Source organism: Styela clava, chromosome 3 (assembly GCF_964204865.1).
Source record: "Styela clava chromosome 3, kaStyClav1.hap1.2, whole genome shotgun sequence".
In the NCBI taxonomy this organism is placed as follows: Eukaryota; Metazoa; Chordata; class Ascidiacea; order Stolidobranchia; family Styelidae; genus Styela; species Styela clava.
The window spans coordinates 9,557,888-9,571,456 of record NC_135252.1 but is presented as its reverse complement, the minus strand read 5'-3'; the positions used below and the strand labels follow the sequence as shown (position 1 = coordinate 9,571,456).

General features: G+C 35.0%; 1 protein-coding gene across 2 annotated transcripts; it reads right to left on the bottom strand.

Annotated features, from left to right (window-relative positions):
* Positions 1-888: 888 nt before the first annotated feature.
* On the bottom strand, positions 889-10,887 carry LOC120341906 (kelch-like protein 24). 2 transcript variants are annotated; one of them, XM_039410494.2, is made up of 11 exons: positions 10,091-10,887; positions 9,625-9,806; positions 8,271-8,429; positions 7,994-8,124; positions 7,146-7,297; positions 4,698-4,963; positions 4,111-4,253; positions 3,037-3,163; positions 2,791-2,899; positions 2,532-2,657; positions 889-2,164 (listed from the first exon to the last, which is right to left on the bottom strand). In XM_039410494.2, the coding sequence occupies exons 1-11, from the start codon at positions 10,344-10,346 to the stop codon at positions 1,974-1,976; spliced, it is 1,842 nt and encodes a 613-aa protein (XP_039266428.1). In that variant the 5' UTR covers positions 10,347-10,887; the 3' UTR covers positions 889-1,973. The 2 variants fall into 2 exon arrangements, with proteins under 2 accessions (XP_039266428.1, XP_039266429.1); XM_039410495.2 differs by lacking the exons at positions 9,625-9,806; positions 10,091-10,887 and adding an exon at positions 8,657-8,905.
* Positions 10,888-13,569: the final 2,682 nt, after the last annotated feature.

Sequence of the window (13,569 nt, the reverse complement as noted above, 5' to 3'; positions counted from 1 at the left end):
GGATACTAAGAATACATACGGATCGTTTTGTTACTATGTTTTTGTTCTTGTTAGTCATTTTTCTTGTTGTGAAAATAATCGATTTTCTCATAAACTACCCGATCAATTACTTTGAAATTTTCAGTGGTTAAAGAAGGCTTTTACTTTTTTCCCAAAATTCTGTGGGGTCTATCTATGGGAATCTTTTTTGTGTGCGATGACGTCATCAAAATTAAAAATTGCGCACCATGTGGTATTAAGTTGTTGTTGATCATTTTTTTAGTATTTCTTTGCTTCTTATTGTGAAGAAATCGCTTTTCTGATAAACTTATACGCCTGTTGCTTTGAAAGATTCAGTGGGTAAAAATTGTTGTTGTCGCTAAAAGGCTGTTACTTCCGTGGGCTCTAGGGGTTCGTTTTTTGTGCGTGATGGCGTCTTCAATATTGAAAATTGCGCACCTCGTGACGGTTCCGCGTTCGCTGCTATCTGGTTGTTGGGCGAAGTCGTGAATACTGCGGCACTGTACCGGTGGTTCACTGTGAAAGATTGCATACCCGTGGAACCTGGTTTAGAGTAGACCTTCGAGTCAATATATTTGAGCACGCTCCCTTATTCATTGTCGCCTATCGATGGCGGCATTCTTTGTTTTCATTTCAATGTGCAATTTGTATCAAACACGTGGCAATCCCACATACCACCAATTTAATAAACTTAAATTTTTTGGATGAGCATGCTCATTACTCTATGCATGTACAAAAGTTTGCCATTGTGCATATATTTCGTAAATATCAATGCACAATTGACTCTGAGTTAAATTTGCAGACAGCAATGCAATTAAATTATCTTAACTTTGCGCATCGTCAGTTGGGCATCTCGACAACTGCACATTCAAATGCAATCATCAGAAATTCAAGTTTAGAGTATTTTATTTTGTACAAAAAAGAAAATCAACATGACGAGAGAGAATGGCAATAAATACAATATATAAATACATTGTCCTGAATTGGAGGCAAAACTTAGACATGTCATTCACAAACAAGAGTACAGAAACCTAGTTTTTTTGTTTCATATATTCTAAAGTATAGTGCAATGGCAAGATGTAACACTTTTTAATCTCACTACAATAAGCTAATTCTATGGTGATATCTTATAGAGGGCAGTATTTTACTACTGATAAACTGAAAAAATATATGTTCGCAGCCGGTTTAAATGATTCATTGGAGCTTTTATTATTTCTATATTTTCACCATTGCTTCACAATCAATGTCCAAGATTTTCACTAAATTGGTTGAAAATGTATTATTCAGCCTGATAGAAGTGACTTACGGGCCCAAATGAGTAAATTTCATTAGTTGTTTAGAAAAAAGCAAAAATACAACTAAATGGCTGTTTTATATGGCTAGATCACCAAATTGAAACGAATCGCAGAAATGAAACAAATGTTACAGTTTTGTTCAAATAGCCAACAATACATCACAAGTTCTTCAAACACACGTTCGCAAGAGGAAGTAAGACATTTTACAAATAAATAAAATCAACAAGCAAATACTAAAATAGAAAATATATGCAATTTACACAGTTGGAACATCAAACAATCAGGCATATGGAGCAGCACCAGCATGAATTTGTCTCATTGGAAATAGTTAACATATTTATTGTTTAAATGGGATAGCTATTTGATTGGAATATTTGCAAATTTTGGAAAGTTTCATTTGGTTCAGAGCCTTCTTAAATAGACACCGGGATTGACAAAGTTCCGAATCTGGATGCCTAACAGGAAAGTTTTAATGTTGAAAATTTGACATTTGCAAGTCCTTTTTAGATTAGATTGTGAATTTAGACTGTGTTATAGCCAGAATACTACAAATCCCGAAGAGTTCAAAAATTCCAGTCCGTTTCCCGACTCTGTAAAATTTGAAAATGCTCCTGTGATGGCATTCCAGCAAAATTCCAATATCCAGCTCTACAGTCCTGAAGAGACAAAGTAGCGAAGTTACGTAAAGGATGAAGACACTCCACTGAAAATCACTTCTTTTTTCGCTTGTGCACTGAATCTATGGATTGTTACACAACCGTGATAACACGCTGATCGGGGCATAGTAGCAACTTTTTCTATGCTTCCAGTTCTTGGATCGTAACATGTTACTGCGTCTAACGCTTCCAAGCCTTCTTCGCTTTTTCCACCTGAAGGCAAAAGAAAAGGAAGTATTATTGTGTTTATTGTTGGTGGAATAAACTTTTCCGTGTTTTCTGTATTCGGTAAGGCTCATTTGCCATTTCGTATTTGTTTATATTGTACAACCGAACCAAAGTCCGATCTCGTGAAGATGTTTATGTAATTGTGGCGGCAAGTAAACGTTTGTACTTTTAGCACGATTACAAATGATGCGATTGATTGTGTTGGATATATAATGGGGGTGATTGGTGTTCTTGGACAAAAAGTATATTATGTTTGATAAAACACAAAAGTTGAACTTTTTGGTTTAATACATATAGAAATAAGTGTGTCAAGTATATGGGAAAACATCTTTTAAATGCGATGAAACCTTACCAGTGATATAAATCTTTCCTCCGCAGACCGTCATCCCACAACTTTCCTGCTTTTCTTGTGTATGGACAACTTTTATCCAGTCATCCGTTAGTGGATCGTAACAGTGAATTGATTTTGTGGTCCCGCCTAAAAAAAATTCAATTCAATATTGTTGTTTTATGTTGAAAAAAAAGAAAAAATTGAATTGCTCATAATTTTACATACATTATTTTGTCGCAAACGTTAAATTAAATACACATTTCAAGTGTAATAAACTTACCGACTACATAAATTAAATTGTCGAGACTGACTGCGGTGATACATCGCTGAGCAATTGGAATCGGTGTTTTGTAAACCCATTCATTTGTATCTGGGTTGTAGCATTGGACCTACAACAAAATGTATTCTTGAAACATGTCAAATTTATATCATAAAAAACTCATCGAAGGAACAACAAGAATTCAAATGAAAATCACATTTTTGAGATCCCAGGATTAATATATATATATATATATATAAGGGTTACCTGAGCAGTACTTGTCGTATCATCATTTCCTCCGCCAATGACGTAAATTTTTCTGTTGCACGTGGCTACTGCACACGAACTGACTGCAGTTAGTAAAGGTGCGACTTCCTGCCAGCAGTTTGAAAAGCTGAAAAAAAATTGAGCATTTTGTCAGCCAACTCGAAAAACACCAAGACAGAAGCAATCAGGAATGATAGGGAAATGTATATATGTCCAATTTTCCGTTGCTGTTATCATAAAAATAGAACGAAATTGCACCATGTTATCAAATGCAATATGCGAGCTATATCACTCCCTGACATAAAAAGGTTGGTGTATTTTTTTATAGAGAATCCTTGGTGGGACCGCTTCAAGTGAATTTATTTTTGACAGTGTGTACCCTGACGCGGGGGAACTTTTACGAGAGTGTATTTTTGCGATCCTGTTTGATACATCCGCGTTTAGAGCATAGCACTACAATAATGTATTAGTAACCTGGCAACTGGTTTATCACATTAGAACATTTGTTGTTATAGATACTGAAACATTGTACCGCAAATTCAGCTCAAAAATATAAAATAACTACTATTGAATAAGTAACGTACAACATCCGGCTTCATTGTACCAATCACATCAACGGTTGACTGAATGTTATTGTTTGCTGTTCACGATACCAGGTTAGAACGATCGTTGCGCACCTGGCGATTTCCTCGCCAATATGACTATAACGCTGTTTAGTTAGCACAATTGTTGTTCAGAAAACGTTAGATATGGGTGATGGTTGACATCTTTCATTGTCAAATATAGCCGCTAGGTTGTTGACACATATATATATATGCTTTAGCGGCGTTCTAATTAAATTAACAACACTCCCCATGTCGTTTCCTAATTTGAAGCAAATTTCTACTCGGTTAGAAAAACAAAGAACACAAAAGAGAACCCATAACTAAGATTAAAACGAAATTGCAAAATAAAATCTTTTTTCGTGCGTAGGACTTTTAAATTAAAAATGGTCCGATTTTTATACAATTCAGCTTTTCTTTTTCATTCATTATTTGTATTTAATGGGCGCGTAGGAGCTACAATTAGGCTAACCTGTCATATCTTTCAACGCTGTTTAGCCTTGACTTTCCATCATAACCTCCGAAACAATAGACATGTCCACCCACTGTTGCCATCCTGTGTCGCCATCGTCCCTTACAGAGTGATGCACCTTTAACCCAACTGTCAAGATGAGACTGCAAATGAATGAGATTTGTAACGTTCACTTGTCGCTATCCATATAATTTAAAGAGATCTTCTCAATTAAAGGGGAGTTGGGTGCAACCCAGCACACACCTCAGACAACTTCATTCGGTTCTGGTTTTTATGATAGAGTAGATAGACTGATACAATAAATCTTGGGTGTATATAATCATATAAATATACTCGACTGTATATACAAGCTGGTTAATTTTATTTTGCTGCGCTGTATCCCGGAACAACCAAAAGCAATTTATGAATATTTTGCATAGTCGAGAGTTTCTGCTCAATGAAAAAGCACGCTAGGCAATGTAGGCATATATTTAACACTTGAAGCGAACATAGTTTATTGGCATTTTCTGGTAATCACATCACCGCAACAACAATTTAACTGACACGTCACCTATAATTAAAGCTGTCTGATAACAAGGTTGTGGTACCTGATAAAGCCAGACGTCTCTGGAATGTATCCGGCCTCCACTAACAATTATGCTGTTTCTGAATGATGCGACGGCGTATTCTGACTTCGTGAATGCCGGTAGTTTTGCTAACTGAGTCCATTTTGAAGAAACTGCATCGTAGGCGTCCACATAAGGCATATTGTATCCGCCAACACGATCGCACCCTCCTACTATCACTACTGATTCGCTGCATCCTGTTGATTGTCGAGGTCTGGTACGAATGCTGTTGATTTCATTCACAGTTCCTGGTAAGATAAAAAGATGTTCACAAAAATGTAAATTTGTTCTTGCATAATTATTACAAAGTATAATGACCACGGAATATTGTAAATGTTAAAGAATGCTTCAATCTTTGGCATTACGAATGCCAGTATTGTTCATCACACTCAACGATACAGAAAAAAGTATTTTCTCACCATTATTTGAAATTCACAAAAGCCTGGTGTATGTCGGCTTCTCATAAGGCAAATTTTCCTGATTGCCAAATGGAAATTTGTTATTATATCAAATCAGAGCATGCGTGTATACGTGTACACCCTTCTTGAAAATAGGTTTGGCGTGGTCCTTCGGACGCCGCAAGTTGCGTATATATATATATATGTATACTTTTTTTGGAAAATAGGTTTGGCGTGCCCCTTCGGAGGCACGCTGTGTGCACATATGTGTACACCCTTTTGGAAAAAGGCTCGGCGTGTCCCTGCGGACGCACGTTGCGTGCTTATATGGTATAAAAATGTTGGCTTGTAAAAATGTTGGCAACGTAAAATTGTTGGCTTTTTTATGCCTTGCGTGCTTATATATGTATACCCTTTAGGAAAATAAGTTTGGCGTGCCCCATCGAACGCACGTTGCGTGTATATATGTGTACACCCTTTTGGAAAATAGGTTTGGCGTGCCTTATCTGACGGACGTTGACACAGATAGCCTCAAATGGAATATTCGTCACAAGCCATTAGATATAGAATAACCCTTACTCACTTATCAAGTAACTTCTATTCACGATAAATTTACCACTTCAAACAACAAGACGTAATCGCTAATTCTTGCAGCGTCATCATGAGTTCCCACGAGAGATCAGTTTTGATCATGTTTGTTATTTACAAATTCACAGTATAAATACTAAATTTAATTAAGAGCGACTTATTTTGTGACAACTGATAACCTAGTTGGAAAGTTACCAAATTCACGTTATATCAAATTTTGAGTGGCTTTCTACAATCGAACACCAATTAGGGCCGGGAACTGCAGCGTGACGTTTGACGTAATAATTTTTAATTTTAGCTTGTTTTGTCACAATGGTCATAAAGCACTTTCAAAAGAAAAACAACATCAACTGCGCAATTGTTGGATGACACTGAATATACGATTCGCAATAAAATTGTGAACAATATATTTCCACCGAAAACTGAATTTATCATTGTCAAATTTTCATAATCAGCAATCTTGGTACTTCAATTATTCTATTGGGTTCTTGCCAATACAGTTAGTGATATTCTTATGAATTAAACGCCACAGGAGATAATAAATTTGCGATGACGTAATCATTTTTGAAGAAATTATACATTATAAAGATGATTTGTACATGAGATGTCAGTTAACGGTTAAAATAAATCGTAACCGTCAACCATCTAAAATCGATTAACCGATTAACCGGTTAACCATTCCCAGCCCTAACACCAATTGAAATCATGACACACATTTTTGGACAAAATAAATTTATATTTAAAACTCGCTGACTAAGATCATGATTGCATGTGCTTGAATCAAAAATGATATCATACACGATCGAAAATGTCACTTAAATAAAATAATCGGGTCATCTGTGACTGGCGAAAAATATTTTCGAACAAAGAAATTTCCTACGGCCATAAAAATATCCGGGGAATATTTCGTTTTTCTTGTCATAAAACTGTTAAGTGAGTTTTCGGAAATATTTTCATGAATTGTGCCATTGGCAACAAAGGTAATAACAAAGCGACAGACAAGACAAAATGTGGTAATGGTATTTTAATAAAGCGAAAGAGAAAATATCCAATTCTCCAACATGACGATTGTTAGAGATTTCCAACGAATTAAAATGTAATTTTTCTCAGTCATGTCACGTTTTCAATTGGAAGCGTCTCAAAAATATTTTTTTTTTTTTAAATTGTCAAAATTCTAAAAAAAGCAGGGTTAATTTATATTGTATTCGAAACTTAATCAGTAATCAGTAGTGTATTTTTTCACCAAATATAAAATACGCTTTGTGATTAAATAATACAAAAAGTAGTAAAAATTCCTTTTCGGGGTGAAGTGAGACGCGGGGAAACTAATACTGGTTCAAAATATTCGCTGACCAATACTGGCTTAAACAGCCATGAAAATGCAATTTTAATTTCACATTCTGCAAATAATATTGAAAGTTATATACTGTACCAGGTCCCATACCTAGAATATGATATTTCCGTGTTTCCAATAAAACTTCTTGACAAGCCGGATTCGCCGCAATCAATTCATCGCTTTCTATGCTGTTCATGAAGTAGTTTGGGTGAATTAGCGGGAGTCGAACGTATGATAGGATTTCAGGAAAATCATTGCACCTAATAAATAATTCAGTTTTTACATTAACACCGTGTCATATGGCTATATATTTATACGTAATCAATAGTTATATATGAGATGTTTAGCAAGAATGGTGAAGTTTACGGTAACATTAACCTGCTTTTCTGGGCGCTCAACATCTGTAGTTCTATAATATTAATATTCTAAATTAATCCTACATTCAAAAATTTTTTATATCGAATTTAATGAAATTCTAATGTAATTGAAAATTCGTTTCGTTTTGGATATCCTTGGCGATGGGCATGTTTTTATCGGAAGGACATATGAATGTTATATAACGTGATATAATTTTGGAGTGAACTGTACCGTAGTACTTACTGTACAATAACAAATTTGTTACTCTCATTTGTGGGAGTAGTGGGACTTGGTTACAGGATCTGAATCGTTGGTGAAGATATTTTTAATGTATGGTATCAAGTATTTTAATGAAGTAATCGTGAATTCTCAATAAAAGTTTGGGCAAGGAGCGATTGGGTATCGAAATTGTCCTTGTTAGACAAATCCTGCACAATTTTGGGCTTCGCTTGATATATATATATATATCTATATAAAGTAAAATATACACACAGAAGTCACCATGGCAGATTCCTGAACGTTTATCAGTGATGGTTGATTAGTATTTGAAATATTTCTACGTCTTCGTTCTATTTATTTCATGCAATTACCAAAACTACCTTGAAGGGAAATCGTGGTGTACCCATCTTTTCACGGCCTCAAAAACAGTCTCTTCCTTGTGAACGTTTATTAAATCGTCACTAATATAATCAATTACTCTGGATTTAGGAAGTTCCAGAAATTCTTCATGCTATGAAAAGAAAATACATAATTATCCTTTAAAAAAGCTCAAAATATAATAAATCGTTTATTTTTTTGTTGTTGTTCATAATAGATAAATTTATAATACAATAAATAGCAGGCTTCTGAAACTCATACAAATTTAGGTATGTTTACCTGTACGACATCTGCGAAATTTTTCATTATCATAGCAGATGATTTTCGGAACAAGTCTGTCAGTGAATGAGTTTCCGCAAAATCTTTCATTCCGATACAGTTACATGGATCCAGCTGGGATTCGAGAAAGCGTGTGCAGGCTTCGGCAAGCGGAATAATCTGAAAAATACAATATTCAGAACTTGCACAGAATTTACTGGGTACTATATATATGTAAAATTGTAACACAATATGCAACTTAAAAGACTTGGACCAAAAACACTATATATAAATATATATATATCCCTTAGCGATATCATTTTCGAATCTATCCATATTTATTTTACATTCCTTATGTTCTTGCAACACGCAATCATAGCGTGTGTAAATATAATACATAAACTTACTTTTACGCATTCGGAATTAATCTTACGCTTCGTCTGAGACCTGCGTTTGGTTTTCGATCGCAAGGTTATCATTGCAATTCATAAGTTAATAATAAACTGAGTAAAGGGTACTGCACGTCAGAAAAGGTTATTCTGTCCAATACCACCCGGTCGGTGGTACAAGATTTTGGTGCTGAGCAATTCACAAAAATACTGGAATCACTTTAATACTGTATCTACACTTTTCGCAATTTATTGGCAACAGAGTAACATATCTTCATCTGAACTATTTTAATTAATATATATCAGCTTGATGCACATAGCCCGAGGGAATAATTTATGAAGTACCGATCGGAAGCCCAAACTGGACAAAGAATTCGATATTATTGCATCAGGTTGACGAGTGTACTTCATTTTCTTTGTCTAAATTTATTCTGTAAACAAGATCAACCGATAACGATAAGAAATGTCCGCCGTTACACAGTGCTTCTTTTTGTCGATGTATCTACCGTACTCTTTTATTTTCAAGCGTTTTTAATTTGACTTGTGTTGTTTTAATTGTGGTGAATTTTTACGACGGGTCTCATAACAACATATTGTCAGTTTGAAATAATATTTCTACTTCACATCTTATTTTGTCATGAGAAGTCGTGCTACATCCTTTCATAGAATCGAGTTTCACTGTTTTTAAATACTAACAGACTTTTATCATGGAACATAATTATGATTGTATTACTTTTAGTTATTTGCCAATTTATTTTCAGTCGTGATTTAATTATAATTTCATAACGCGTATTCATAGCATTCCTATTATTTGAATACTAGCACAGTTTTTGGTATAAATAATTAGGTGTGTCGCCACTCCTTCGTCAAAATCCATATTTCATCTCCTAATAAATTGAGGAAAAGCGAGATGAGATCATTTATTTGAATACAAAATATCAACAAACGTAACTCACTCAAGTTGTGTTAACACAGTGAAAAGGTACCTGAAATAGATTTGCAGCCTCAAGCAGCAATTGCACATTGGATGGCGTTATCCTAGCTTGTGATGTGTAAAGATAATTCATCAATATATCCATAACATCTCCTTGCATTCCATTTATTTGGACCAACATTTCTCGTGATTCCCTATGATCGTTGCAAAACATGGCGCGGTAATACTTGCTTCCTGAAAAGTATGAATCATAGTCATATGCCCCACAATAATTCAATTAAAGTCAATAACAAGGAAAATAGTCATAACTCATCACTCTGAATAAAAGCATAGTGAGGAGAAAAACAATTACTTAGTGGTATTACCCCTGGACAAATATTTATTTAAAACAAAAAATACCCACAAGTCACAACGCAATAATACCGAAATACCCTCTCATCATAAACCACACAGCCTTAACAACATTTCCTTTGAACTCTTTATTTTATATTTCTAATTGAAAAATAAACATATCTAACCTGCAACAAGAACAGCTCTGTGACAGGGAAACTCCCTTCCATCTGCCGTGAGTATGACGTCAGTAAATAAATTTTGGGCCCGAAGTTCATTGAAGCATGACAGGACTGCGGATGGATGCTGCGTGTTTTCGAAATTATATTCGTCTTTAGATGTCAAACAATCACTGCTTCCAACTTCAACATCCATCGCTTGCTTTTTTACTACTGGTGGATTTACCGACATGAGGGAACTTGCTCGTCTCAGTCTAAGTGGCATTACGTCACAAGTTTGATAAACGGTAATGTATAACTTGCGTTAGGTCGATTTTATTTTCTTAAAGTTAAATCTCTAATGTTGTAGTCCGGGAAGCTCAGGGACAATACATTACTGCTATCTTGTAATATAAATGCAAGTGATTGAGCTTTTAGGTTTAACTACTTTCATACATTACATAACGGAAAGAAGACAACAATTTCTAAAAAAACTCAGCAAATGAGAGTAATTGGCTGACTTGAAAAGAAACTGATTATTGAACCACAGCTGTATACTTCCCCATCGCGAAATTTCTGATGCTTCCATCATGTGTACTTTTGCGATATTTCATGCGTTTAACTTCTTCCGTATGTATCACATTTTTTTGCCTCAAATTATCTAATAAAATGTATCTGTGTTCAATTGTATACCCATAAATACTACTTCTTACCCTAGCTATTTCTATGGCTGTGAATCTTCACCGAAAACGAAATCAAATTCTAATTTCGTCCACACATGAAATTGACTAAAAATTACAAATGAAACTGAAAACTACAAAAGAGAAATAGGTAGACACAGGTTTAAAACCTGACAGAACAAAAAACTAGCCTGGTCAGAATATTCTTTCATCATTTCATAAATTTGCAATACAGAGCTGAAGAGAATACTACTCAGCTATGCTGTATTTACGACAATTTAACGAAAACAAATGTTAAGATTATCCATTTTTCAAAGCTTTTCGTTTTGAATTTTTCAAGCAACACAGCATTAGAATTCAAAAGTAATGGCAAAGTTATTCAGCATCATCTAGCTCTCTACTTCATAATTTTTTATCAGCTCTTTGTTTTGATCTACAACCTAATTGACATGGCGTCACGACCACAAGTTTCAGACAAAGAAACCCAAAACGCACGATATTGGCGACCTATAACTCGTCAGCTGTTTTCAAATTTTCCCGTAAGATGCCCAAAACAAAGGCAGACGTCGCCCTGAAAATTTAATGGAAATTTACCACGACTGAGCCTACGATTCGACAATGTCAATATTTGAACGTACACACTAAGTTTAAATAAGATCACGTGCCCTCGCTGGCCTATGCTGTGTTCCCAAGAGTATAAACGACTAATCGCATTTAAATGACACTAGAAATATTGCGCCAACGCAACACATATTAAATAATTTAGAATATGTATTGATGTATGCTTTAATATTGTTTCCCAAGCATAATGAAGACGAAATGCTGTTGGTCGAAAAAAAGCATAACCTGCATCATGATTAACTAAAAAATTTTGAACATAGCCTCAGGCGCCATCGCTATCAGACGAGATGTACTAGCCAGGCTTCGAGTCCATGATTACCACAATGAGTCGAAACATACACAAGAGGTTAACAGAAGTCCTTCTCGACCAACTTTTCGTCAGATAAACGTGACGTCATCTTTAACTTCTTAACACTAATATACCCAAACTCTAAGGTGTGAACAATCATAATGTATTTTCCAGACGGGTAGCCTGGTTACGGCAGTCAAATTAGAAGTTATGGTATTCGCCTTTGCTTTTAAATGTACGTTCTTTGTGTATTATCTTGAGAGTTTTCACAAGTAACCTACTCGCAATGCGACACCAACTCACACCTTTCGCTTGCCCACGAAAATGTCTTCGTCGATCAGCTGACGTTCAAAATATCAAACAAAGAACGAGAGATTGTAGCGCTTTGCATCACAGGGCAAGTGCAACGTCATATTCACGTGGTAACAGGTTTCTTCAGATGTTTCGAAACGTGGCAGAAGACAAAGAAATTCTAAAACAACTGCTGCTACCTATGGGCGTGTTAGGGGCATGTCTGGCTAAAAGTGAACACCGTAACCGAATGGTATATTTTTTCGAAATCAAATATTTGAATCCTTGCCTGTACTTTACAAATTTGGAATTTTCAACTAAAAAGCGGTTTTATCGATTAAACAACACACACTACATACATTACCTTACAAAACAAAGCGGGAAATTTAGATCCGTTCGTAATAAGAATGCAAATTAATTTCCAAAATATGTCAAAGGGCATAATTATGCTGATCCGTCAAAATGCAAGACACGGCAAAACAACAATATATAGTCTATTTCTGTACGAACGCGTGATTAATTTGGGAAAGATAAACATTTTTCAAGGTACAACAAATATATATAGCTACATTTTTGTCTGCTATTCAAACAATATGGATCATCTGTACAAAGCCCCTCCGCTAATACAAAAAATGCGAGATCTGTGAAAAACATCCCCCGCCACGTTTCAAAATAACAAATTAGTAATTATCCAGTCGGGGTTCGGAATGATTTGCAAATTTGATATTTCCATCTCTGCATTCTTAGCCCTCACCCTAACTGTATAATTACTATTTTTTTTTATTTTTTGAGCGGTGGCGGGGGCTTTGTACAAAAAATCCAAAAATATCAGTACTACTATTTTATCTTGACCCTTATGTTTCGTGACTGAATCCCAACGTTTTTGAATCTAACTTTCATCGCTAGCCTTGGTTGCTTCTTGCTTGACAACCAAAAAAAGAATATCCCTATCATGATCATATTTTAGTCGCGTTTTTTACGAAAATCTATTGCTCTGCTTAAGAATTTTAACGCGAGTCACAACTAGAGATGTGGGAGTCGGAATTCGAATCAATTACAGAAAACTGCTTGATTCCATTAAAAATAATAATAATTTCGATAACACGAGGCGATTGCACTACCCAGCGGCGTTGTCCCGACGGCGACCAAACGCGTTTATTTTCCTTACGTTTACATCTTTTTCCGAATCGTAACATTCTGAGGTTTGGTATATATTTTATATGGGTAACAGAAAGGAACCAATGGTTCTGCTTGATTTTGTTCGGATGCTTGAAATATTAAGAAGTTTCACAAATATGTCATTATAAAAACGTTTCTTTAACTATATAATATCATTAAAAATAATAATAACATCATTGCAAAAAATTATAATAAAACATAGGTCTGTGATGCTTCCCTCGTAGTCATTGCTTCTTTTGAGATCATAGCGCGAACGTTACTAACGCATATCTACATCCGGTATTGTTTTTAAACATAAATTTATGTAATACGTAAATATGTAACTAAGTGTATACCTATGTGTAACAAAAATAAATTTCCCCGCCCTGATATAAAAGGTAGTTGCATTTCATTCAAAGTTTTTTGTTTCTATCCATTTTATTCATTTAATTTCATTATTATTATTCATT